The following is a 27,185-nucleotide window of genomic DNA, read 5'->3' on the forward strand; positions in this document are numbered from 1 at the left end:
ACTTATTTTCCTCTGGTGTTCTAGCCAGACCAGCTTGCCTGTTCTTCAAACTATGGTTGGCATTCCTGCCTCTGTCCCTTTGCTCTTGCTGCCCCATCATTCTAACCTAAAATACGCCATTTTTTCCATTCAACCACTCAGTGCTTGCCATCCTTCAAGGACTAGCTCTAGTTCCATTTCTGCCAGGCAGAATTCTCTGATTGCAGAGCCCTTTCCTGCTCTGATCTCCCAGAAGCCCCCTGCCCAATATGAATGGTTTCTCATGAGGATTGTCCAGTGTGTCTTGAGATCCTTCTGCATAGGCAGAACCTGGGCTGGCCTCTTGCTTATCCACAAACTAGCACAAGGCTAGGTGAATGATATCATGGGAGGCTCTAGAAGTGCCCATCTGAACTCAGTTCAGCTGTGGGGGGAGGGGGACAATAACTGCAGAGGTCACTCTACTTGCTCTGCTGGTCACAGCCCAGAAAGCAGATGGTCAAAGGTAGACAGATAGCTTTTTTTTTTTTTTTTTTGAGACAGAGTCTTACTATGTCACCCTTGATAGAGTGCTCTGGCATCACAGCTCACAGTAACCTCAAACTCTTGGGCTTAAGCAATTCTCTTGCTTCAGCCTCCCAAGTAGCTGGGACTACAGGCACCGCCACAATGCCCAGCTATTTTTTATTGCATTTGTCATTGTTGTTTAGCTGGCCTGGGCCAGGTTCGAACCTGCTAGCCTCCGTGTATGTGGCTGTCACTGTAACCACCTTGCTATGGGCACTGAGCCAGACAGATAGCTTTTAGATATTGGTTTACTGACATATTTCTTCAATATACATTTATTTATTTATTTATTTAACCTTTTTTTTTTTTTTTTTTTTGAGACAGAGCCTCAAGCTATCCCCCTGGGTAGAGTGCTATGGCATTACAGCTCACAGCAACCTCCAACTCCTGGGCTCAAGTGAGTCTTCTGCCTAAGCCTCCCAAGTAGCTGGGACCACAGGTGCCCGCCACAAGGCCGGGCTATTTTTGGTTGCAGCTGTCATTGTTGTTTGGTGGGCCCGGACTGGATTCAAACCCACCACCTTAGGTGTATGTGGCTGGCACCTTAGTCATTGAGCCACAGGTGCTGAGCCTCAATATACATTTATTGAACACATACTGTGTGCCTAGGCCTGTGCTCAGGATGGAACAGGATAAGGAATTGTAAAAAAAATTGAGATTAGACAAAGTGGCTGCTCTCCAAGAGGTTATCCAGTAGTAAAGACCATGAGATAAATCCACAAATAATAATTATGTAGCAATAGACCCTCAGAGCTGGAAAGAACCCAAAAGGTCAGAAACTGATATCCTATCCTCTGCCAAAATACATTACGTTAAATGAAACAATGTAAGTAAAGCTGAAGTTAACATAAAGTGACAGAAAAATGATGAAGATGATGAAGATGATGATGACAATAACACTTTGATTGTTATCCTTCTTTGCAGGTTTTAACCCATGCTTGTATACTCCACGTGTTCAGGGAAGCTGGCACCCACACAGCTTATTCCATTTTTACAAGGTCTTGCTCTGTTGCCACAACTAGAGCACAACGGCATCATCATAGCTCACTGTAACTTCAAACTCTGGGGCTCAAGCAATCCTCCTGCCTCAGCCTCCCTACCCCTCAAAAAGCCATTGACAAGGATGAGCTTGTCCCTGTCCCCTTTCTGCAATTTACTGGTCATTATTCCATCCCCTAGACCATACAGCCAAGCTGGGACCAGGGTAGAAAGTGAGATGTCAAAGGCACAAAACTTAAAGGGTCATATGCAGCTCTGAGATCAAGTGCATGGTCCTTAGACTTTGGGCCCTAGGCACCAATTCTAGCCTCTCCCTAGATCCAGCCCTGCTACAAAGTTAAGTCTGTACCCTCCTCTCCCAGCTAGCATCAGGGCGGAGCCTCCAAAAAGTTCCCATCAGCAGCCTATAGAATGTGGGGTGACTTGGTCTAGGCCTCACCCCCAAACAGGGCAAAGAAGAACAGAGAATTATAGGAGGGTATCAGTCCTAACTAGGGAGAATCAACCTGCCCACTTCAAGCCTTTCTTGAACAACTCTTTCTTCCTGGTCTGGTTGCCTCAACTCCGTTCCCCACAACACTGGTAAAAGCAGCCTAAGTAAGACTTGTGTACCCATACTGTGTTTTTTCTTCCAATTGGTAAAAGTAAGACTTGTGTACCCAAATCTGGGCCCTAAAAGAACTGAGGCAGTGTGCTCTAAAGGACACTGAGAAAATTAGCTATGTAAGATGGCTCATGCCTTTAATCCTAGCACTCTGGGATGTCGAGGTGGGTGGATCGCCTGAGTTCAGGAGTTTGAAACCAGCCTCAAAGCAAGACCCCATCTCTACTGAAAATAGAAAAACTAGCCAGGTGTTGTGACTGAGATTCTGTCTCAAAAAATAATAAAATAGACTTGGCACCCATAGCACAATGGTTATGGTGCTGGCGACATACACAGAGGCTGGCGGTTTGAACCCAGCCAGAGCCAGCTAAACAAGGACAACTGCAACAAAAGAAATAGCCAGGCATTGTGGCAAGTGCCTATAGTCCCAGCTACTTGGGGGGCTGAGGCAAGAGAATCTCTTAAGCCCAAGAGTTTGAGGTTGCTGTGAGCTGTGACGCCACAGCACTCTGCTGAGGGCAACATAGTGAGACTTTGTCTCACAAATAATAATAATAATAAAATAAATAAAGGTCATTGAGTCATTTAGTCATTCAGCCATTGAGTGGGCTTGAATACAGCAAGTCATGAGACTGTTTCTCCTTCCCACTGGCATCTCTAGGTAGGGGTGTGTGCATGTGTGTGTATGTGAGTATGTGTGTAGTTTGTAGGAAAATTCTGGAGAATGGGAGTGGGTGGGAGGGGACTAGTGTGGATCTGCTATACTTTTTCTTAGCTGGGTCACCTCAAACAAGTCACTTGATTTTTCTTTTATTCAATTTTTTTTTTTTTTGAGACAGAGTCTCACTTTGTTGCCTAGGCTAGAGTGCTATGTGTCCGCCTAGCTCACAGCAACCTCAAACTCTTGGGTTCAAGCAATCCTCTTGCCTCCCAAGTAGCTGGGACTACAGGCACCCACTGTGACACCTGGCTAATTTTTCTATTTTTAGTAGAGATAGGGTCTTGCTTTTGCTCAGGCTATTCTCAAACTCCTAAACTCAAGGGATCCTCCCTGCCTCGGTTAGGATTATAGCTGTGAGCCACCAGACCTCCCCACGTGATTTCTGAACTTCAATTTGCCAGCTGTAAAATTGGACTTGCAAAGGCTATTTTCCTACCTACAGAGAGGATTATATGAGGACCAACTGTGATAGGCCAAGATTCTCACTAGGTTGGATAGCCTTCACCGGCTGGGGGTGAGGCCCAGGCATGCCAAAACCTTTGGGCTCTGCTCAAACCCAAGTTGAGCTCGTTGCTCCCTTGGGGTCCAGCTTGGTCTATGTTTCCTGAAACCACTCCTTCAGCCTCCCTGTTCCTCTCTGGCCCTCTCTGGCCCTCTCTGATCCTGTCCTGACAAATCCTCAACTTTTCCATTCCTGTATATAAAGCCCTGTCCACCCTCACGGCATCTTCAGCTTCCCAAAAGCCCCGTGAAGGAGGTAGCCATGAAATTCTTCCTATTTGCATATTAGCAAACAAGGTCCACTCTGGGTTAGAGACGAGGGGGGCGCGGGAGAGAACCAGAGGGGGCAGCATTGAATTCCGCACTTCCTAGTTTGTCTTCCCAGGCTGGAGGCCGAGGGGTCCCTAACAGACGCGCTAGGATGCGCGCGGGAGCTGCGACACTCAGGAGAAGAGGACACGAAGAGCGCGGGATGGGCGCGGGGAAGCGGAGGCTAAGCGGAGGCTAAGGCCTGCGCTTCCTAAGATCCGCCAGCAGCAGGCGCTGTGGCAGAGGCACCCTCAGTACAGGAGCATTAACTTAAGAATATCCCTGGCTGTGTGGGAACAGCGTTTTATTAAATGCTGCATACAGACTTTGTATAATAAAGATGAATATATTATATCCTTCGCCTCCCCCAGAGTGAGACAATAATAAGAGAGGGGAAAAACCAATAAAATGAAACATAAATACTATGTAATGGGAGTTGCGGTGAGGGACGCGGGTGGCCTATAGGGCTGTCATAAGGCGACCCCGCTGCTGGTGCTCGGACCCAGTCGTCAGGGAGCCGGAATCCTGCTCCTCCCTCCTCGACAGAGGGTCCCAGCTCCTGGCTTCCACTCCCCTACAGCCAGCCACCCTTCTCTGCGGCTATATATGGGAGGATCAACTCCACAGACGGATCCCTGGCGGGGGGGGGGGGATCGTCTAGGCCACCTCTCTGCCCCACAGGGCCATGTGCCTTCTTCTCCGCGCTCCTCCCGCCCCTTGTGCTAGGACTGCCCGAGACAGATTCAGACTCCAAGGAGAACAAATCCAGGAGTGATAGCTGCTAATTTGGCCCACCTCCATTCCCCTGGGTTCGAGGGAAATTGTCTAAACCTTCCCACCCCAGGGATTCTCCCTTAACATGCTGGAAGATCCTTCTGGGCCTTACTCACATCCTTCTTTGTACACTGCCAAAATCATTTACCGGAAAATAAAAATTTCAAAGCTTGGGGGCTGGCCTGAGGGAAAATAAAAGGAACGCCTGGAGATTCAGCTCAGCCCCTCTCTGCTTAGGTCTCCCGGCTCTGTGAGGACTGGATTCACCCTTCCATGGTGTGACTACGTGGCTTAAACACAGGGGCGGCTCTGAACCCGATCTGCGTTCGAATCCCACCTGACGTGTTGACCAGCGCGATACAACCGTAACCTGGGTTTCTTCTTCAGCAAATGGAGGCACGGTGAGAACTGGAAGGAAGGCTTCGAACGCCTGGCACCCTATTGGCTGTAAGAAAGGAAAATAAAAAGCCAGCTAGTAGCTGCTCCCGAAATATTCGTTAAGATAAATGACCCTTTCAGACTCAAAATTCTCACGAACCTCACTTCCAGCTTAGGCCCCGACACACGGCGACCCTTTTCCCCGAACGAATGAAAAGCCTTCGTCTTCGGTCGGCCTTTACCACAGTCGACTCTCAGAGAAGTTGAAAGACTTACCCAAGATCTTACAACCGGCGGGCAGTGGAGCCTTCGGAGGTCAAGGAGCGGTCAGCCCACCTCTCTGGGCTCTGCGCGGCCTCCCGGAAGCCTTCGGAGGTTTGGCGCCAACGCAGCACCGGGGCTGAGGCCACCGGGGCAGAGTAAGCCCAGGCCTCCCCTGGGCTAGGGCTGCGCCCAGTTCAGCAAACGAAACCAAACGAAGAAAAACGACGAGAAAGAAATGTGTAGAGGCCAAGGGACAAGGAAGAGGACGAGGTGGAGACCCCAGCAGTAGGAGGAAAATGGCGGGGACTGCCTCCCGCCAGGCTGTGCGGGATACCGGTGAGCGGACCCTGTCCATGCTGGCCTCCAGCCTCCGGAGCGTCAGCGGAGCCAGGGCGAAGGTCTCACCTCTGACGAGTAAGAAGACTGCTTGGGAAAAAGTGGGAGCGTGGTAGGGAGGAGTAGACCTGATAAAGTGAAGGGGAGTGAGCTGGAGGAATTAAGTGTTGGTTGGGGGACCCAGGGACAAGTGGGACGTGGGAAAAGCCAAATGGACCTGGTTGTGCTCAAACGAAATTGGACTGCGGGCGCTATGTACTTAGCCTCTCTCCCAGGCCCAGCAGCCTGCGGCTCTCTTTCTGCGTCGGCAGAGCGCTGAGGGCCGGGGCAAACCGTGTCAGATGCGACGGTAATAGGTTCCCGGGTCCAGAAGAGTCCGGGCAGAGATCCAGGAACCAGGGGGTCCAGAGAGGGTGGAGGGCCCTGCGGCTTCCATAGCAAGGAAAATCCTGGCCAGGACAAAGCAGCCCCAAGGGATCCAGGCTTTGAGCACAGACCCGAGCCTGCCTTCTCCACTGTACTTACAAGCCACGCAGCCGCCCACGTTCACTGTGTGGTTGGGCGCTGCGGCTGACAGGTTTTCTTTGGGTCGGACGCCCGCACCCCCTATTGTGGCCTTGCTCCCGCTCCCTATCTTCTTTTGCTCAGAATCTTGGGGAACTGGAGCTGCTTAGCTGGGAGAAGCACTGCCCACCCAGAGGCCTCCCAATCGTTGGGACCCGAAGGGATGGGGACGAGGGAGGTTCCGAAATTCGACAGATTCCAGGATGGGGACGGGTAGGGGGTCTGCTACCCGACTCCCCTCTTCAAGCATATTAGTGGCCTCCTCTCCTCCACCGGGACACGAGGGGCGCCAAGAGCCTCAGCAGCGCTAATGCAATGAGCCCCCGCGCGTCTGCTGAATTATTCAGGTGCAGTTTATTACAAGAATCCTGACTCAGGTCTTTCCCGCGTTCGCCTAGGAGGGCCGGCCCGCTCCTTGGATTTCTCACCCGCCTGTCCTGCTGTCCTGCTTAGGTCCCTCCGCCATTCCACCTTGTTTAGCCCCCAGCCCCATGCCCAGCATGCGCCCTCCTAAAGGCCAAGAGACCTTTATGGAATGGAAAGAGCTGGCGACAATTAGCTGTTTTGTTTAGACCTTGGAAATTCCAGCCCAAAACTGGGCTAGTAAGAGAGGTCAGGTCTTGGAGCTTCTGAGGTGGACAAAGAGAACAGAACTCCCTGGATGCCTAGGCTCCACAAGGATGGGAATGCACTCTCTTTCACACCCTGTCCCACCCGAAATATTGGAGGAGCCCAGCAGTCTCTGCCCCTACCCAAATTCTTCTGGGTTTATTTTCTTTTTTATTTTTTCTTTTTCTTTCTTCTTCTTCTTCTTTTTCTTTCTTTTTTTTTAACAGAGTCTCACTTTGTCACCCTCAGTGGAGTGCCTTGGTGTCATAGCTTACAGCAACTTCGAACTCCAGGGATCCAGTGATCCTCTTGCGTCAGACTCCCAAGTAGCTGGGATTACAGGCGCCCACCACAATGCCTGGCTAGCTTCTGGTTTTTCAAAGTTCTACTCAAAAGTCACCTCCATTGGGAACCAGACACACCACCCCCCTCAAAACACACACACACACACACACTCTCACAGGCTCCTTTACCCTCTTCACAGACCCAGGGCTACTGAGTTAGAGGGTGGTGTTGGTTGGTTTCCTATCATTCCTGCCTGCTCATCACCTCCTGTCGTCGTCGTCATTTTCGTCTTCTTCCTTCTTTCTTCTTTCTTCTTCTTCTTCTTCACAAAGTCTCACTCACTCTGTTGCCCTTTGTAGAGTGCCATGGTGTCATAGCTCACAACCACCTCAAACTCTTGGGCTTGGCTCTGTGCCTATAGGTCAGTAGTTAGAGCGCAGATCACACACACTGGGGCTGGTGAGTTCGAACCTGGCCCAGGTCTGCTAAACAACAATGACAACTGCAACACAAAAATAGCCAGGCATTGTGGCAGGCACCTGTAGCCCTAGCTACTTGGGAGACTAAGGCAAGAGAATTGCTTGAGCCCAAGAGTTTGAGGTTGCTGTGAGCTGTGATGCCACAGCACTCTACTGAGGGTGACATAGTAAGACTCTGTCTCAAAAAAAGAAAAAAATCAAACTCTGGGCTCAAGTGATTCTCTTGCCTCAGCCTCCCCAGTAGCTGGGACTACAGGCATCCACCCCAACGCCCAGCTATTTTTAGAGACAAGGTCTCATTCTGGCTCAGGCTGGTCTTGATCCTGAGAGCTCAGGCAATCCACCCACCTCAGCCTCTCAGAGTTCGCCCGTTCTTCCTTCCTGCTCTGGACCCAAGCATAATGGGAGCTCAGTCTTGCTTTCAAAATAAAAGTGAACAAAGTCCTTTTCTGAGTCAGGCCATAGCACTCCAGCTAGATCCAGAACCAAGATCCCCAGCCACAGCAAAAAGGCATTAAAGAAGGAGGTCTTGGCCAGGTGCAGTGGCTTAAGCCTATAATCTTAGCACTTCAGTTGGCCAGGTGGAAGAATCACTTAAGCTCAGGAGTTTGAAGCCAGCTTGAGCAGTAGTGAAGCCTTGTCTCTACTAAAAATGGAAAAATTAGTAGGGTGCCGGGGCATGCACCTCTGGGACATTGAGGTGGTAGGATCACTTGAGCCCAAGAGTTTGAGGTTGTAGTGAGCTATTATGATATGACTGCACTCAAGCCTGGGTGACAGAGACTATATATATGAATGAGGTCTCTGTGTCCCTAACTGTGTGTTGGAGGTGTGAGCAGCAATGGTACCTTATGTATCTGCAGGCTGCTGCCAAAAATAATGCACCTATCCTTCCCTTGCAAACTTGGTCCTGTCTCTGGGGCCCAGGCTAAGTTCTCTACCTGTCTCTCTGTTTGTCCCTTAATTATTCTTTTAGTTTATTTAATCAACAAATGCTTGGGGAACCCTTGATGTATGCCAGGCTGTCTTAGGGGCATGGAGAGGACATTCAGTTCCCTTCCTCTCCAAGTTCCCAAGCAGATGGAGAGAGAAGTAGAAGGACAGACATACCAACACATTCCAGGCAATGTGACCAGTGACTTCAAGGGAGGGGGGTGGTATATGCTAAGGAGCAGAAAGGAGCTGAACAGGGCACTAAGAGGAAGAGGTGCCAGAAAGGGAAGAGACAGAGGCCATTTTGGCCCCAGGATGAGGAGAGCAAAGGCTTAAGACCAAAGAGAAGGCTGTTCTGGAGTTTACAGAGCAAGGGTATCTGAGCTGTAAGTGTCTTCTTGGGAGCTCTCTTCTTCCTGCTTGTCTCTGTCACTTGCTGGTCTGTCTATGCCTCCTACATTTCCAAATAGCAATTAGTCTCCTCCCTTCATGCAGGGCTAAAGTGCCAGGAAGAGGCTGGGTTGTGGGGTGGACACATCCCTACCAAACACTGAGGAATTCAGTTCACAAAAGAAGTAGGAAAGGGAGAAGCAGGGAGGGCAGCTCTTTAAAGGGATGTCTTGCCCCAATGTGTCCTTGCCAGCCAGATGTGAGGTTCAGAGCCCAGAGTGGGCAGAAATAGGCTGGGAGGCCAGCCTCAATTTGGGAGTAGTCAGCTCTCTGCTCCCAAGATGGGAAGAGGCAGCTTCCCTCTCCTTGCCCCATTGGCCTACCTCCCTTGCCTGCGGTGGCCAGATTCTGCCCTTTGACTTTTCTGCATCTCCATCACTTTGAGAATCCAGAGTTTTGTTATATTGTTCACAGAAAAATGTGCCCACCTAGGCACACATACACAGTTTTATACACAATTTCTAGGGTCTGCAGAGCCCCTGATGCCCAAATAGCCCCCAGGACCCTCTGGTCTCCTGATTCAGAGATTAAAGGCATAAACTTTTGTCAGAAAAAAAAGTTCTGATCCTGGGGTGGCGCCTATGGCTCAGTGGGTAGGGCACCAGCCCCATATACTGAGGGTGGTGGGTTCGAACCCAGCCCTGGCCAAACTGCAACAAAAAATAGCTGGGCGTTGTGGCGGGCACCTGTGGTCCCAGCTGCTCAGGAGGCAGAGGCAGGAGAATTGCCTAAGCCCAGGAGTCGGAGGTTGCTGTGAGCTGTGTGACACCACAGCACTCTACCTGAGCTGTGTGACACCACAGCACTCTACCGAGGGTGATAAAGTGAGACTCTGTCTCTACAAAAAAAAAAAAAAAAAGAGTTCTGATCCTGATTACTCCAAAACAGTCTGTGTGAGTCTGGGTGGATTACTTAACTTCTCTAGGCCTCCTTTTCCATATATTTAAATAGGGGTGATAGCAGTAGCTACTGCAAAGGGTTGAGTATAGGTAAGTATAAATAAAATGAATAAAACTCTAGCCTGGAGCCAGGTAAGGGCTCTTGGTATTTATTGTCATGGTTATTGTTGTTCCTATAGACTTCAGCCCAAGGCAGAATATAAAAAACAAAGTGGGCAGTCCCGGCTCAGCCAGGATAGCAGGAGGTCATCCATTGTAGTCCACTTCTGTAGCAGAAGAAACACTCTCCAAATTATACACACAGTGTCAGAGTAGCAGGTCTCCATGGGACAAAATATGAAAAAAAAAAATGATGTGGACTGCTGGTAAAGTTAACTCATTTCAAGTGGGGTCAGACCCTTTTCTCTGAAGGAACTCTGGCCTGAAGGCCAATGCTGGTGCTTATACAAATACTCTGGAAAGCAATGGGGCTATGAAACAATCCAGACTGAATGTAATTGAGACTTTGGGGGTTTAAGTAAATGATTCTCCTATGCTAAGGAATAACTTATTTGGGTCTGCAGAGTCCCCTTATTGTGGCAATTCATGAAATGTTCTTTCCCTCCTTTTTGTCTGAAATATCTCCTAAATTTTTTTGGGGGGGGATTTTTGGTAGAATAATCCCTTCCCGTTCCACTGAAGTTAGAATATCCTTAGACCCAAGTTGTAGGGGGCACTGAACAAAAATTTGCAAGCCAGGATACTACACTGTAAATTCTGAAGACAGGCATTCCTTCTGTAGAGGGGATTTCAGACATGAGCTACTCCCAGCTGCAGGTGAGAATTCACTGGCCCAGCTGGCTCTGTGTGGGGAGGCCCCAGAGTGCAGGGTCCCAGAAGGGGGTTGGGCAGAGATTAGATTTGGATATGGTCTATCACAGCAAGCTCTACTCCCCTCCCCTCTCAGATCCTCATAATCTCTAAACTCCTCTGAGGGGAGATAATCCACGCCCAAACGAATTTCCTTCCATATTACACAATCATTCATACCCCCATTTTCTCTATGAAAACTCATTCAACCAATATTTAGTGGGAGCTGAGTGTCCGCCAGGTCTGGACAGATCCAAGGTAGATTCAGTCTTTTGCCATCAAGGATTTCAAAATCAGGCTGGGAGTGAGACCACAAACCTAAAATACACCTGGTTGCTAAGCAGGAGGGGTATGAGAGGCAAGCAGATTTGGGCTTCTAGGAGTCCAAAATACTCTAGGAATCCCCACAATGGGGTTTTAAGGGAATGGAGATAGGGGTGGGCCAAGGGGTTGAGTAAAGGTTGGTGGGGGCAGTTGGGCTGATTTTTTAAGGTGGACTAGAAGAGGTGATATGGGGCAAAAGGAACTGAAACAAAACACAGGGTGGTACCATGTACTGCCCCCACCCAGCCATGTGTTATGCCTGATTGTGTTTGGCCAAGATGTCCATAAATTAGGCCAAAAGAGCAAAATTGTGAGATTGGGCATTAGGTTCAGGGTAGCCAGGAAAAGAGGAGGTTTAGTGAGTGGAGGTTAATACAGCAGAAAATTGTGGAGTGTCCTTTCCACTTTGACACAGTATGGCTGAAGACTAAAGGTCTCAAAACTGGCTATCAGGACAAGCCTTCCTGGCAGCTTTTCAGTAACCCTGAACTCCACTGGTTTTGAGGGACTGGGAGATGGGCTACAGCAGGGACTTGGCTTGTCTTTAAGGTCCTCTTTGCAGGAGCAATACTAGGTACAGAGACTGGAGTGGACAGGAAAGGCGGGGTGGGGGGGTTACTGGAGAAAGCATCAAAATCAATCTCTCTCTCTATCAGACTCAAGGGTTTTAATTGGGAGAGGTCTCCCTGCTAGGGAGGGTGTGGCTTGCCTAAAGCTGTGAGTCAGAGGATTGGGGTTATGGCAGGAAAGGGCTGAGTCGGTCCTGAGAGCAGACCCCTTTGGAGTGTCCAAGCTATTGGGTTCAGCTCCTTGGCGCCCTCTCCCTCAAGTCCCTCTCACTGATCTCCACTGTGGAAGGTCCAACATCACCTCCCTGGGCAGCAAGGATGCATCACAGATAGGCTTGCTCTGGGGATGAGTCTGCAGCTCTGAGGAATCCCCAGTCTCACTGTTCCTACCTCTGAGCACTTGTCATCTTCCCAAAAATACAGGACAAAGATGAAAAGGGGGTAGGGAGCTCCTTCCAACACTCCCAGCACTAGGGCCCCAAAGAAGAATCCTTTCTCCCTAAACTATCCCTTTTACTTCAGGAAGCCGAAAGCCATGATTCCAAACAAATAAGGTAATGTGAGATAATGAAACCTATCTCTGCTGTGCAAAGGCCCCTATGCTGAAGGCATTGAAAGAAAACTTGCTCCTTGCCTCAGCTGGGCTAAGCCTTGTGGTTGAGCTTAGCCCACTCCCTTTCCTGGGCAGGATTTGAGCAAGAAGTCTTATTCTTCCCATCCCAACCTCTGGCCTGGGTCACAAGTCCTTTCATTGGCCTCTCTGGGCCCTTCTCCGGTCCACGCAGTGGTGCCTGACCACACAGCCAACCCAGGAGTTTACAAACAAAGCCGGCCCGGCTATGCATCTGGGGGGGAGAACAGCTTTTCCTGTCTTGACTCCAACACCCCTTCCTTCCCTCCTTTCTCCAAGGGTAGAAATGGAAAACTAGGCAGGGAGGGCCAACAGTCCTACACAAACCAGACCGTGGAGCAAGAGAGAAGAGGACAGCCCTGCTGGGGCACCTCAGGGAAATAAAAGACATAGCTCAGGCTCCTACACGCCTTATACCCACAGGTTCAAGTACACTTACACAAATAATACACATGGAAAAGCACACCCAAACACACATACTCAAAAACAAACACCTTCAAATAATGCACACAAAATGCTCACAGATTGCAGGCCCTAGGGTCCTCAGCCCCTTGCCTGACTGGAACCTGGGCCTCCCGGCCAGCTCCTGAGAACGGAGCCCCAGCCGTGGCCCGGCCCCCTCCGGCCCCCGCCCCGCATCCGGAACAGCTGGAGTCGGCCGGGCGGTGCACTCGAGCCGGGCGCTGGGCTAGGCGGGGAGGGCAGCGGGGCCCCTGCCCGGTTCGGGCAGAGCGCAGCGGGGAGGCCCCAAGCCTCCCGGTTAGCCCCCGCACCTGGCGCGGCTGCAGGTCAGAGGCCTGCCATCAGGCCGGCTGTGGCCCCAGCCAGCCCCGAGAGCTGCTGCTGGAGAAAAGAGTGTGCAAGATTGCCAGAGGAGGTACGGCGGCCGCTTCGGGCTCAGGCCGGGAGTGAGGCGCCGGGAGCCACCACTAACTACCCCCCTCCGCCTCTCGGCGTAGCGAAGGCTGAGCTCTCCGACTAGCCCCCTCCCCCGGCCCCTGGAGTCCTTCACCCTCTTCCCGCGTCGCCCACCCTGGGCTGCGGAGATGGTTCTGACCTCCTGCGGGCCAGCTCCTGGGCTTCAGATTCCCTCTTTAGGCGGGTGGCCCAGGACAGAGGGTGAGGGGCAAGATGGTCAGGGGAAGAGACGCCAGATTCTAGATCTCGGCTTGGCAAAGTCCACGCTCGGTGGTAGCGGGGCTCACCCGGGGTCCTGGTCTTACCTGGCCCGCACGGCTGCCGTGTCCCTCCCCGGCTGAGGTTCCCGCCACCCTTCTTGAGCTCTACATCCTGGGTCGGAGAGTCTGAGACCTCTGGGCTGGTGCTGCCATCGCAGCCAGGCGGGCGGGAGGCGGGTGAACCCGGAGCACGGCTCTCAGTTTGGGGTGGGGGCGGTGGCTTTTCAGTCGCCCGAGGTTCGGGTGTAATAAAGGCGCTGCTAATGTAATTTACAAACATCTCCGGCCGAGCGCGGCTCATCGCCGGGACTGACAGGCGCATTAGGCAGGCTAATTCCAGCCGGCTCCTCCTACCCCCGGCCCGCTAATTAATGAGCTTCCCAACTTAGAGCCGCCTGCATTGGACAGAGAGAGAGAGAGAGAGAGTGAAAGAGAGGGCGAGGGAGTGGGAGAGAAGAAGAGAGACGGGGGGAGCAGAGGAGAGAGGGAGGGAGGGAGAGAGAGAACACAGAGAAAGAAGAGGAGAGAAAGAAAGGAAAGAGAAAGAGAAGTGCTCCTGCAGATAATTGATTACTCCTTCATCAAGGCTAACTTGTTAGCAATAGTCAATTGCCCCGTCTGTCTGCCTCCCTCGCAGTCCGGGATCGGCGCCCTAGCCTTGGCTCTTCTAACTGCGGCCGCCAGGACCCCGGGCCAGGAGCCGCCACGGAGCCACCTGACACCTTTAAATAGCACCGGGGCTGGCGAAACTGGAGCCCCGCGCGGCGCGCCCCGGCTCTGGCCCCGGATTGCTGGAAGCCCGGGCGGCGGCCGCGGCGCCCGCGTCAGCGCCCTGCTCCCGGGGCCCTGCGCTGCTCTGCCCGCCTCAGCCGCTGTGCTAATCGGCCCCGCTCCTGGCCCGCTCTCGGCTCAGTGGGGCCTCCTTCCTGCCCTCTGCTACCCGTCCGCGCCGTCCGGCTCCCGAGCTGCCCGCGGGCTGGGTCCCTGTGGCCCGAGCCGCCCCGGCCGGGCCCCCGAACGAGGCCGAGATGACTTCCAAGGAGGACGGCAAGGCGGCGCCAGGGGAGGAGCGGCGCCGCAGCCCGCTGGACCACCTGCCGCCGCCCGCCAACTCCAACAAGCCGTTGACGCCTTTCAGCATCGAGGACATCCTCAACAAGCCGTCGGTGCGGAGAAGTTACTCGCTGTGCGGGGCGGCGCACCTGCTGGCCGCCGCGGACAAGCACGCGCCGGGCGGCTTGCCCCTGGCGGGCCGCGCGCTGCTCTCGCAGACCTCGCCGCTGTGCGCTCTGGAGGAGCTAGCCAGCAAGACCTTTAAGGGGCTGGAGGTCAGCGTTCTGCAGGCAGCGGAAGGTAGGTGCCGCTACTCGTTTACCCTGCACCCAGTGCCCTATGCCTCCACCCGCCTCTACGCGAGCCTGCCGCCAGGGCCCTTCCTGCTGGGAGTGGAGCTAGGTGGGATGAACCTAGTACCTATTTTTTTAGGGACCGCTGTGTTGGCCAAAGTCTGGCAAGACCTGAGCGGTGGCAGGAACCCAAACTCTCTCCGCAGTCTGAGTGCTTTGCTGGGCTCCCTCCTATTTCTGGTGGCCTGAGATCTCCCAGCCCTGCTCTTTGGGGTAGGGAATCTTTTTTGGGGTGGAGAATCTTACTGGGAACTTCTGGGTAGGGTAGAGTCAAGTTAATCGGGAAAGGTTAGAAAACCAACGTTCACACCGCATTGGAGTCCCTGTCTGGCATTCTCCTGCTCTCAGACTTTGGGTCTTTCAAAACAACTGCGGGGGGGGGGTGGTGTTAGAGACCAAAACAATTTTTACTTGGGACTTCCGGGATACCAGAGACAGAAGAAGGAGTTTTGCCATAGCTGAGGCTTGCTTGAGTTACTGACGGAGGCCGAATTAAATGAGACGGAAACTGGTAGACTGAGGCCCCAAGTGCCTGGATGGAGTAGGGAGTCACTGGGGGTGAGAACCAGAGTGGGGCTTCCTGTCTCCCAGTATGAGCCTACACTGTCCTTTCCTCACAGGCCGCGACGGGATGACCATCTTTGGGCAGCGGCAGACCCCCAAGAAGCGGCGAAAGTCGCGCACGGCTTTCACCAACCACCAGATCTACGAGTTGGAAAAGCGCTTCCTATACCAGAAGTACCTGTCCCCCGCCGATCGCGACCAAATCGCGCAGCAGCTGGGCCTCACCAATGCGCAGGTCATCACCTGGTTCCAGAATCGGCGCGCCAAGCTCAAGCGGGACCTGGAGGAGATGAAGGCCGACGTGGAGTCCGCCAAGAAACTGGGCCCCAGCGGGCAGATGGATATCGTGGCGCTGGCCGAACTCGAGCAGAACTCGGAGGCCACAGGCGGCGGAGGTGGCGGCTGTGGCAGGGCCAAGTCCAGGCCTGGTTCTCCGGCGCTTCCCCCAGGCGCCCCGCAGGCCCCGGGCGCTGGGCCCCTGCAGCTTTCACCTGCCTCTCCGCTCACGGACCAGCCAGCCAGCAGCCAGGACTGCTCGGAGGACGAGGAAGACGAAGAGATCGACGTGGACGATTGAGCGGCGCCGGAATCTTCCGCCGCCTGGGCCCCTATCGCCCGCTCACCGCCTCCTGGACCCGACCGCGGAGAGGAGCTGGGACCTCCTCTGGAACTCCTGCTTCCTCCCTTGTCTCTGGCCCTGGACTCGGCTCCCAGTAGCCGCTTCTTCCCTCTCGAAGCAATAAACCCCGGGCTGGCCGGCCGGGCCGGCCACCGCACGCGGCCTCAGCCGCTCCCGGAGCCCTCGCCGTGCGATTCTGTATGGCTTCTGTATAAATATTTAAACTTACATAGCGGGTTTTTCCCCATTGCAGCCTGATTTTTTCTTTTATTTTTTTAAATCTCGGAGATTTCGGTGTTTTCAAAGCTCTTGGGCTGCTGGGTTTGCTGAGGGCGAGGCAGAATCCAGGGCGGCGAACACTAACCTGCAGTCTAGAGGGGGGGGGCAGCTCCCGCTATTTTGATTTTTCTCTGCATGTGGTGAATGCACGGGCCCACTCCCTCCTCGCCGCCCTCGTCCTATTGCAGTTGACTTATTTCCTTCTGCCTATTTTCCCGCGTGGGAAGGGGATGAGGGGAGTAGCCTGGTACTGACTTGCAAGTTTCAAAATTGATCTTTCCTCTTCCACCCCAAAAGAAGTCTGTTTTCGATGCCATTTCTGCCTCCCAATGCCCACTAACGCTATTTTAAAGATTCTTCCCTCTCTCCCACATTTCCCCGCATTTCCTCGGACTGACTTGCAGAGTCCGAGTCTTAGGGACAATGCAGGGGGGAAAAATCAACCAACCAACCATCGAAAACAGAACCCAAAGCCCTAGAATTATTTTTTACTCTTTTTAGAATTTTTTTGCATGTGACAGAGACAGAGAGGAGGCCGACCCAAGTCCTCATCCCACCGCCTCTGCAGCTCTGGGTCTCTCTCGCTGTCCCCAACACCCTGTTCCTAGCTGGACTTGGCCAGACAAGGGTGGCCAGATGAGTGTAGGTCCTGACTGCCCCTTCCCTGCTCCTGCCCTCTCCTCCCTGGACTGTACCCAAGGCCTCTTTCTCCAATAAAGTCTTTGCCATTTTACTAGAACCGGCAGTGACCTTGTCTGAGTGAGTGGGCCGCTTCCAAGAAGCAGCGGCAAGCTGGGCTTCTAGCTGCTGCTCCTCTGGTCACCCCAGCCTTGGAGATTTGGGGGGAGTGTCAGGGCAGGCGTGAGAGTGAGGGGTGAGGGATGAAGGGCAAGCACTAGGAGGCGCTTCTTTTTCATAATGCAGCGTCAGCTACTAAATGCGGAAAGAAGCGGGCTTCGCCAGGTCGGGGTAAACATCGAGGCGTGCAATGCTAGGAGAAAATTCGCGTGTACTTGGGAGTTGTCGCAGGCACAAAATTAGTGTGCAACGAAGGATGGGGAAGAGGACTTGCTCTGTGGTTCTTGAGCGGCACCCCAGACCCAAGGGCATCGTGCCCTGAGCCCCCTGAGACTCCGGCTAAGCCCGGAGTGCAGGGCGGGTATCATTCAGTGGGACATCCCGGCTGAGCTTGGGGGCTTTAAATTTTGAACTTCCTTGGAAGTTGAGAGCGATGAGGCCAAAGGCAGCAAGGGTAGGTTTAATTGAGCATATGGGCACCCGGAATTGTGAACCCAAAGCGTCTGAGTGGGCTGACTTTCTGGTAACATCACAAATTCTGGGCCTGGAACTGGGTTAGAGGCAGGAACATCATCTCTCAAAGACTCTCTGGGGTCTGCGGTGCCCGGAGGACGGCTTGGGTGGGGGCTCAGGCTGCTTTCACTTTCCCTGACAGAGCGGATTTCTCTCTGGGCTTTTGTTGTCGCTGGGCTGGCGAGTGGCCACTGTCACCAGAGTAGGGTCCCGCCTCCAGGCCGCCCGACTCTCTCTATCTCCGCAAAATTGATGTGAGAAATGCGCATCTGGTCTCGGGCAGGAGAGGAGGCAGGCGATGGGGCCCTCGGGCCTAAGTCAGGAACGTGCATGTCCAGGAGGAAACAAACAGGGGGAAAGGAGCTCAGAAAGACATTCCAAAAGCAGAGGAAGAAAGTGGACAGCCGCAGAGAGACAGGGAGAGAAAAAGAGGAAAAGGTAGAGAGGGAGGAAGAAAGAGAGAGAGGAGGAAGAAGAGGAGAGAGAGGAGGAAGAAGGGGAGAGAAGGAAAGAGGTGGTCGGGCAGCCAGGCCGGCATGCGGCCGGTTCCTCTCGGGCGACATAAATCGCCCTCTCTTAGGATGGATGGGTCTGTAATTCGGAGCGCGGACCATGAAGGCCGGGACGAATGGGCCCGGGCGGCCGCTGACAGGCGACAATAGCCCGGCCCAGCCCCCCGTGGCTCCTGGTGCGGGCACTGCCGCGGCCCTCCGCAGCCCAGAGCGCGCCGGCGCTGGCGACCATATGGTTTTTGAATTTTCTTCACAATTTGTAGACAATTTGATGGATTAGGTCCCCGCGCGCGCCTCCCCGGCACAAAGGAGGCGCAGGGACCGCGGCGAGGCGGTCACCCGGGCATCTGCGCCCGCCGTGCGCACCCCCCCTTGCCCGGCCCCCGCCCCGCGCCCTAAGCCCCCGGCCGCCCGCCCAACACGCCCATGAATCTCAATGAAGCCGCCCTGGCACCTCCGGCCGCTCTCTGCTTCAAGGACCTGGGCCGGGCCCTGCTGGGTCCCTTCGGGCTGGGGGAGGCGGCCCCGGGGCTGAGCCCACCCGAGCTGCGGCGCCCGCGGGGCGCGCAGCTAAGCAGGCGCATCGGGGCTGAGGAGAAACGGGGCCATTTATCCGCCCGTCTAGTTAAAGCGGGTTATTTGTTTGCTTCTCCGGCCTCCCCCTCCCCTCCCCTCCCCCTTTCCTCCTCCCCCTCCCTTCCTCTTCTGCCTTTTATTCTTTTGTCTCTAAATGGATTTAATGAGCCTGAAAAACATGACAATTGAATATAACCAAGAAATAAAAAATAACGAGGGAGGAAGGAAGGAGGAAAAGAAAGAATGAAAGAAGGAAGGGGCAGGATTAATAAAATGAAGGGAAAATTCAATTCAGCTCGACAAACGTTTGTTCTATGCCAGACCACTCAGGGAGCTGGGGAAATTGAAACGAATCAGATCCAGTTCTTGCCCTCAAGAAGCTCCTAGTCTAGTGAGCAAGACCCGCAGCATCCTTGGCGCCAATAGAAGACCTGGGCGAGGGTCAGGGAAATGCCACTTGAAAAACCCAGAGAGATGGCTTCCGGTGTCAGGGTGGTGAGGACTTCACGAGAAAGTGACAAGGAACCCAGGCCTTGAAAGATAAGAAGTATTTCGTTGTTTCTATAGGTCAGAGGAGGGTGAAAGGGAGGACTGGACCCACACAGGAGGGAACCATGTGGTGTACGGTGTATATGGGAGCCCTAGGCTGAACCCGATGGGGAGACTCCCGAATGGTGCGGTGGGCGCTCTGTCCTGCACAGTGTGGGGATTGGATACGAGACACCTCATATTCTCTGGGGGCTCTGAGGGACTCCATGCCTCTATCATGCTCTGCGTGGGCTCCCGGAGCTCCACCAATCACTTTGTGAGGCTGTTGAGACCCGACTTTGCTCTGCCAAGTGCAGAGACTTCTCTCCAGGCCCCACTGCGCAGAGAGGCAGCGGGGAAGTTGGCAACAGTGGGCAAAAGCCTAGGGGCTTGGGCTTGGCGGTAGACAGAGGCCAGGGGCTGGGATCCAGGGAGGCCTGGAGCTCCAACTCCCCTTCTCCTTAGCTTTCCCATTTGTGATGAAGGCTGTTTTCTGGGTGCCGGTGGGCTGGGGGCCTGGATGGTCTTGGCTACACCTCGGGGAACCTGTAATGTGGAAGAGCCTAGAACTGCACGTCCTGGCCCTGGGCCTCTTAGCCAGCACCTGCCCAGCCCATCAGCCAGTTTCCGGATGCAGATGTGTGTGGGATGTGTGCCTAAAATGTGTGCGCTCCGTGACAGCAGGGCTAGTTCTTGAGTGTCTGTCCCTTCTGAGGGTCTGAAATGTACCTTGTGTGAGAGGTTAGAGGTCCTACTCCCATTCTCAGGGGGAAGTTCGTTAAAGCTTGGGACCCTCTGAGTTGCCCGCCCTTCAGCCGGCCAGAGTTCCATGACTGCCCAAGGCCGTTGCCAATCTGTTCCCAGAGGACTCCAGACTCTCTGCGGACCTACTTTCAATTCCAGGCTACCCAGGGGAAGTGGCCAGGCTTTGTCTCTCCTTTCCCCATTGGTCTCAGCCCAGCTTGCCAAATCCCGGGACTCGAGCAGTTTCTGTTGTCCAGGTCAGGGACCCCATTGAGAGGGGACAGGCCGGGCCACACTTCGCTATTCGGCTGGCTCGGCTTTCCCGGCTTGGTGGTCTGGCGGACAGCGCCCGGTGAGGCCGGGAGGCGCAGTTCCTTATTTTACGAGGTGTCGGGCCAGTGTCAGACGCAGCTCCGATAAGTAATACTCCAGTCTGAGGGACCAGAACGTGGTAATTAATCCCAAAGACTTAAGTGTATTTTAGTTCAAGAGAAAAAAAATCACTAATTCAATCGTCCGGAAAATTGAAGTTTGATGCATGAGTCCCCCCTGAAAGGGACGGGCTGGGGCCTGGCACCTCCCCTCCGCCCCTGCTGGTCGCCATGGGGACCCCCTCCTCCCCATCATTCTGAGTCACTGAATCCAGAGAAGTCCACTCGCTCTGCCCTGCACTTACCCATCACCTGGACCCAGGAATACCCAGCCTTTTCGCCTCACCCCCAGCAACCAAACCCTCTTTCTTGGAGACCACAAAGCAATTTGTGTGGACAATATGTATGATCCCCAAACACAAGCACCCAGGAGAGGACAAAAAGGAGGCTTGGAGATGTAGGGGCAACAGCCAGATAAGAGGCCATGGTGGGTAAAGCCAAGGAGTATAAGGCATGTGAGAGAAGGGAGGGGATCCCTGAGTGGGCTGGGGTGGTCAGGGTCACTGAGCAGGAGGCTATTGTAGTAAAGTGAAGTACATGTGGCTTGGAGGGGGGGCAGAAATGGGTGTGCTGGATGGCTGTAGTTGGGTAGGTGTGAGGGGTCAGGTGGGAATGGTTGTCTCGCTAGACTGTACACATGCAGGAATGGATGTTTTGGGCAAAGATTGGCAGGCCTTGGAGAGCCAGAACCTGACCCCTGCATGAATCTACAGATTGAAAAGAACAAGCTCCTGGGGAGCAAAGAAAGGTGGGGGTTCCTGGGCTTGGTGCACAAGTGTATGCAAGGCCAATACCCAGGAGAGAGAAACCCCCCTGAAATCCCACCTCTGCACTCCCAGGTCCAAGGCTGCACCAGCAAATCTCTCTGTCTCCTCCCAACAGCTGCCAGCTCTGGGAGAGATTTCAGGCTGTGAGTATATGTTTGGTGAGCTGTGTGGGGAAAAGGGTGTGTTCCTGAGTGTGTCATGGAGCGTGTGCAACTGAGAGACTGAGCATGTGTGGCTGATTGATGGAACTGGAGTGTGGGACTGGGTGTGTGCTGCTGTGTTGATGTGAACGATTGTTGCAAACTAGTGTGTGCAGCTAGGTGTGACTAAGTTTGTGCAATGAAGAGGAAAAAAGTAAAGCTGTCACTGGAGTGGGTATAAGCGGCAGGTGAGCAATGCCTGGGGTGTGTGCAGGGAGCTGGGCGGATAACTGGGAGAATGAATATTGATATGGAACTGAAGCTACACACAGACAGCCAGAATCCTAGCTCAAGCAGACTAGTCAAATTTATTTACATTTATAAAACTAGGGGCAGAGGCAGAGACTGAACTGTTAGCTTGGATGTGAGTCTATTCTGAGGGCAGCTGGGGACATTGAATGAGCACTGTACAGGCAGAGACTGTGTTTCTTTGAGAACAGGTTGTGTGTGTGGATCCTCTGCTGTGAGGTTGGGTAATAGCCAGGCCGGCCTGCTTGCTCCCTGCCATTCAGATTGGTCACTAGGCTGCACCTTTGTCTCCGGAGTGCTCTGCAGACCTACACTTGGCTGCTCCAGACCTAGGTAGCAGCTTCCTCAGCTCATCTGAGGAGTTTCCTTCCTCAAAGGAGCAGCTTCCCCAGCTCATTCTAGGGGAGTTTCTCCTCCTTGTAGGGTCAGGGCTGCCCAAATTGAGGAGGACACAAATGGCAATGTGCAGGTGTGGGAATATCAGATAGAAGATGCTGCCAGCAGGATTAGAAGCAAATGAGCCCTGCCACTTTGGAGTCTGGTCTCTGTGTGTGCAAGTGTGTCAGAGATTGCTGTGCATTCAGTGTATGCAGAGGGGCACATGCTGGCTTCCCCATGAAAGGGTGGATGTAGCTAGTTGTTTGAATGTCGGTGGATGAGGTGGGGAAGGAAGACTGGTTACCTGTGGGTATCCAGGGGCCTGGGTAGGTTTATTTGTCATCAAGTGTATATGGGAGTATGGGATGAGCTGTAGCCACAGCTGGATCTGGATGTGACATCTGAGCACATGACATGGAACTGGGTATCTGTACCAGTCCCCCCAAATTCAGGAGTGGGTCTAGGGCTCTGTGGATAGGGAGACCCAGGCTGTAAGTCCCTTCCAACAAGAAATGACAGACTTCCTCTCCCTTTCCTAACTCCTACTCCCAACCCAGAAGCTGGGATAGAGGTCAATATATGAAAGAGGTGAACCCCTCCATCTCCCAGAGGCTGTTTAAGGTAAAGTGTCTGGATCTCCATAGGGACTGTCTCCTCTCTCCTGATGTCATCAGTGGTCCTATTGATCCATCTGCTTTAATGTCTCCCTGGGACCACACATCCACATGTAGATGAAGGGTAAGCCCAGGCAGGCCCACAGGCCCACAGCCATTCCAGAACACCCACAACACAAGCATCCCAGAAATAGCGCAAACACACACAAGGCAGGCCAACAATGCAGAAACCCAGTACACAACCACAATGACACAAACAGGATGCCTGGAAAACACAGCATGGTCACATATGACACAGCTCGTCCATCCAAATACAGGCAGCCAGTAGCACACACAAGAATTAAACCTTTACTGGCATACATATATTCCATGTCCACTGTTACACACACACCACATGCTCAGGGACAGAGGCGCAGCTCACAATACTGTAAGCACACAAGGCACAAGCTTCCTGACAGTTTACGCAAACACAGGAGTGAGGTGGGCGCTAGCTGGTTTAGGCCACTTTGGTGGAAATTCTGCCAGTGTAGTGATGTTTTGAGGGGAGTCCAATTGCAGAGAGGGCAGCCAGAAGCAGACAAGGGTTGGTGGTGCAGGGAGGTTCCCACTGTCTGGGGGAGCTCCCAGCCCTTGGCCCACTGAAAAACCAAGTCCCCAACCACCCCGAAATGCAATCAAAGCTACTGCCGCCCACCCGCCCTGCACAATGGCTTTGGCTGGAGTCGTTATCATTTTTGTTAACTTTTTATCGACTGTTTGCTAGATGGCATGTCAGTAAAGTGTATGATTTGAGATGAAAAATTAGGCAGATTAACCTGAGGGGAGAGCCTGATTGATTACTAAATAGGATCAATTTGAAAGTTTTAGTCCTGGCGTTTCTGCAGAGCCTCTTAATACTTCAAACTTCAATTTTACGGGCGATTGAACTAAGCATGTTTCTGACAAAATTGATATATGTATTAATTTGCTTTAACTGGTGATTAATTACTCTCCACTGAAAGAATTATATGGAGCTGTTTGCCTGCGATTTGCATATTAATCAAATTCTAGTTGATAATTCCGCTCGTGGGGGGGGTCAGGGGCGGGGCGTGGGGCTTGAGGGTGTGAAGGGGTGTTTGTGCGTGTGCCGGTGTGTGCGCGGTGTGTGTGGGGGCTCCCCGCCCCCTCCCTTTGGTTGCTCCCTGCTTAGCTGCCAGTTTAGTGCATTAAAACCAAAGATGCAGAACGAGTTTGCCCGGCTATTTGGCGGGAGCAGAAATTGCCTGTCCGGTTTTATGATCTGCTCAGCCTGAGCAGCCGGGTCCTTAATGTCCCCTGTCAAAGTGTCCGCGATTTAAAGGGAAAACGGCCCCCACTTTAGCGCCGCACCCGCCTGACAAGGGAGAGGCAAGGAGTGCTCCCCCTTAAATAACTCCCCCCCAGGACCATGTTTCTTGGTGGGCCCCAGCTCTGAGGACTCTTGGAAACAGTGTGGTGTCCTTGGAGTCAAACTCCCAGGATGCTCCAGTCATGAACCTCCTCCCCCAACATTCATATACATAGGGGCACATGAAGGCACGGCAGAGACCCAGAGATGTGGTCAGACACTGTCTCTTGAGCTGATGGGCAGGAAGCCACAGTGTTAGATGCCGAAGTCACAGCTACCCAGTCACAGTGCTATTCACTGACACCCCTGCTCTCCAGTCTGTGTGTAGACACACTCAGCTACCCACATGCACATCCAGCCACATAGAACCACACACACACAGGAAGATACATAGACACCCAAGTCACGTCCACACAGCTTCTCAGGCACACGTGGTCACACACACACACATTTTCAGATCCGCATACAGACCTCTTCTACACACAGGCCTCTTCTACACACATACCAAGGCATGAAGGCCCCTCACACAGGTTTCCTTGGTGAGACATGCCCCCAGACACCAGCCCACAGGCTTCCAGGCGGTCCCCATCGCCCCCTCCCAGTCCCCTAGTCCAGCCTGACTCTTTAAGCTAAAGGGGGTGGTGCACCAAATCAACTTTTCCCATCTCCGGATTCGAAGGGTAGGAGTGTAATTAAAACCAGATAATTAATGAGACAATATTCCTCCAGCTACATCTTTAATGAACAAACCCCTTCAGGGCGGCCTCTTCTTCTAGGCTCATTAAAGAGAAGAAAGTTGGGCGGCTCGCGGACTTCCCAGCGCGTTAATAACGAACCCAGGGTGGGTGTCGCAGCCCAGAGAGCAGGAGCCACAGCCATGTTCCTCCGCTGGGTCCTTTTCACCACTGCTTTGACCCTTTGTGCCCCCCCCATCCTGCCTTCCGCACCCCAGCCCTTTCACTGGCCTGCCCTCATTGTCTCCGGCCACCGCCCAGAGGTACCCTAAGTCAGTTCAGTGACCCCCCCCCAACCCGCTCCACCTGCGCTTTTTGAGGCGGCCTCTCACCGGTACCCGGCAGGCCGTACACTTGGACGCGGCCGGCAAAAGGCCTCCCAATCTCCCTTCACCATCTGGACCCCGAGTGCTCCGGGCCGACTGTTTGGATAGAGCTGGCTCTGTAGAAGGAAAATCGAGGCAAGGCAGGGGCCCGAGTCTCCCTCTGAAACTCACTACCCTATAGCATTTGACTGGCATTTGAGTTTCCATTCTGGGAACCCATGGGCTGCAGGGGATGGTGAGATGGAAATCAACTCGTTTTCCACGTGCACCCTCACTCCCAGTAGCGCGCGATAGCAACCACATTAATGTGCACTCGCGCGCACGCGAGCATGGACACACAGAGATGCCCACTCGCTGGTGCACACACGTGCACTGTCGCTATGTCTGGGGTTGAGACGGCGCAGTCCAGGGAGCTGGGAGAACCTGGCCTGGGCCTTCCCCCCGCTGCCTGAGATCGCCCTTTGGTTATTCGTCTTCAGGATGGGAGCCTTTTTGCTCTCTATGCAGCCTGGAGCGGATAACTCAGTTGGGGAAACTGGGAGCCGGCAGTGTAGAAGGGGAGCAGAGCCCGGGGAGCCCTAGTCAGACCCGGGCAGTAGCGGTAACTCTGGCAGCGGCTCTGGCGGCAGCGCCTGCGTTTGCCGGCGCTGGCTTTTAGTGATGAGTTATGTGGCAATGAGCGAAGTAAATCTGCGTGCGCAAAAGATGCTAATTACTCTTAATAGCCTACCCAGACGCCCCGAGACTGGAAACCCAGAAACGTAAATCTGCTCCCGATAAATATTTTTAATTGTGAAATTTCCTGGAAAGAAGACTTTGGTTACGCGGGCCGAGGCATCCGGCTTTGGAGGGAGGAAAACTGCCCCCACCCGGGAAGCAGGGTCCAGAGTCAGGGTCCTGCGTGGGTGCAGCGGGCGCGGGCCGAGTGACCTGAACCAGGCTGGCCTGCACTGGGTAAAGTTAGTGATGTATCGCATTAATTACTAGTGTGAGCTGCAAATGGTTCGAGGCCCAAGGAAAATTAATGGGAATCCAAATTCTAATTATGTAGCTGTTGTTAAAGAGTTTAACTAGATAGTCACGGAGAAAATTGGATTATGCATAGAAATATGCAGCCAGCGCACGCGGGCCGGGTGAGCGGTCGGGGGCCTGGCGCCCTCTGCCCTAGAGGATGCTCCTCCTCTCCGAGGAAGGAAAAGACTTACCCAGCCCCAGCCCCAACCTCAGCCCCCGCGTATAAATAAAGATCTTTCCTGTTCTGAGAGCTGTGGCAGGGCGAGTCTCAGGCTGGGAGCAGAGGCCTAAGGTTGCAGAAGCGATTGCTTGGATGCAGAGGCCAGTATGGAAGTCCGGGGCTTCTATATCCCTTGATCTGGGTAAGCTTTTGTGCCCGTTTCTCATACCACAGGTCGTTGCTCTGGTTCTCAACAAATCCACCCTGCACGCCTTCTGATAATCATAATTACATTTGGGCGCTGTGGGTTTACATTTTTTCCACTGTCAGTTTAAGGAAACTGAGCCACCAAAAGGAAGCCCGATTATACTGAAGCCTCGTCATTCACTTTATTAAGGGCCCTGGATATGTTAACATTTTCGCAGGAAATGAGGTCTGATCAAGCAGCACTAATACCTCCGGCCTCGGGGAGGGGGCGGAGACTCTCAGGGGCGGGCTCCATTCCCCGGGAGGCCTATGAGTTGGTAGAACCAAAGCTGTCAAACTGGTGGCAAACCTTGTCGTGGCAGACACCCAACCCATCACTTCTCCCAGTTACTCCCAGAACCTTGGATTCGTTCCGTTTGGGGTCACCCATTCGGCAGGCCTACATCCCAGTGTGCTGGGCTCGGAGCTATCGCCAGGGAAGTTGAGCGGATTTTGCAGCCCCCAAGGGAGACGGAATCCTTTCAAGATCTTTTCCAGGGGATTAGTAACCTCCGCGACGCAGCTAACGGCTGTGGGGCTGGGCAAGGCGGCAAGGACCGTCAGGAAGCCCCTTCCGGGATCCCCAGTCCCCGCCCCCTTAGGTCCGGATTTCGGATTTCTGTATCCCCTTCAGTGAGAATGCATTCTGTCCCCGCCGCCCTCTGTTTCTGAGGGAGAAGCCAGTGGGTCACCGTCTCACCAAGGAGGCTTAGTCCGCTAGGCCTGACCCCGCCCTGCCAGTGGCTTTTAGCGCCGCTCATTGGGTCTGACTTCCTACATTCCTAGATGGGTGGCCAGGCGGGATGAACGACTGCAGTAGAGCGGCCACTTGGTCTCTCCAGGTCTTCCTTTAGCTCCACACAGGTTCTCCGAGTGAACTGGGAAGGTGAGGAGTGGAATGGGGAGGGATGGGAACCTTTGGCCAAACGCTGAGGAGATAGGGATGGGCTGCAGGGAGG

At 53.6% G+C, this 27,185-nt stretch overlaps 1 protein-coding gene across 1 annotated transcript; it reads left to right on the top strand.

Annotated features, from left to right (window-relative positions):
- Nucleotides 1-14,091: 14,091 nt before the first annotated feature.
- Nucleotides 14,092-16,036, top strand: LBX1 (ladybird homeobox 1). Its single transcript, XM_003787248.2, has 2 exons — nucleotides 14,092-14,555; nucleotides 15,229-16,036. Exons 1-2 carry the CDS (start codon nucleotides 14,231-14,233, stop codon nucleotides 15,747-15,749), a joined length of 846 nt encoding a protein of 281 aa, XP_003787296.1. The 5' UTR covers nucleotides 14,092-14,230; the 3' UTR covers nucleotides 15,750-16,036.
- Nucleotides 16,037-27,185: the final 11,149 nt, after the last annotated feature.

The sequence above is a fragment of the Otolemur garnettii genome, unplaced genomic scaffold (genome assembly GCF_000181295.1).
Source record: "Otolemur garnettii isolate 467f Iridium unplaced genomic scaffold, OtoGar3 scaffold00021, whole genome shotgun sequence".
NCBI lineage: Eukaryota > Metazoa > Chordata > Mammalia > Primates > Galagidae > Otolemur > Otolemur garnettii.

Excerpts from the sequence above, each read along its gene's own strand:
- LBX1 (XM_003787248.2), top strand. The coding sequence starts at position 14,231 with ATGACTTCCAAGGAGGACGGCAAGGCGGCGCCAGGGGAGGAGCGGCGC. Across the intron at positions 14,556-15,228 it reads CGTTCTGCAGGCAGCGGAAG|GCCGCGACGGGATGACCATC; the intron begins GTAGGTGCCGCT and ends CTTTCCTCACAG.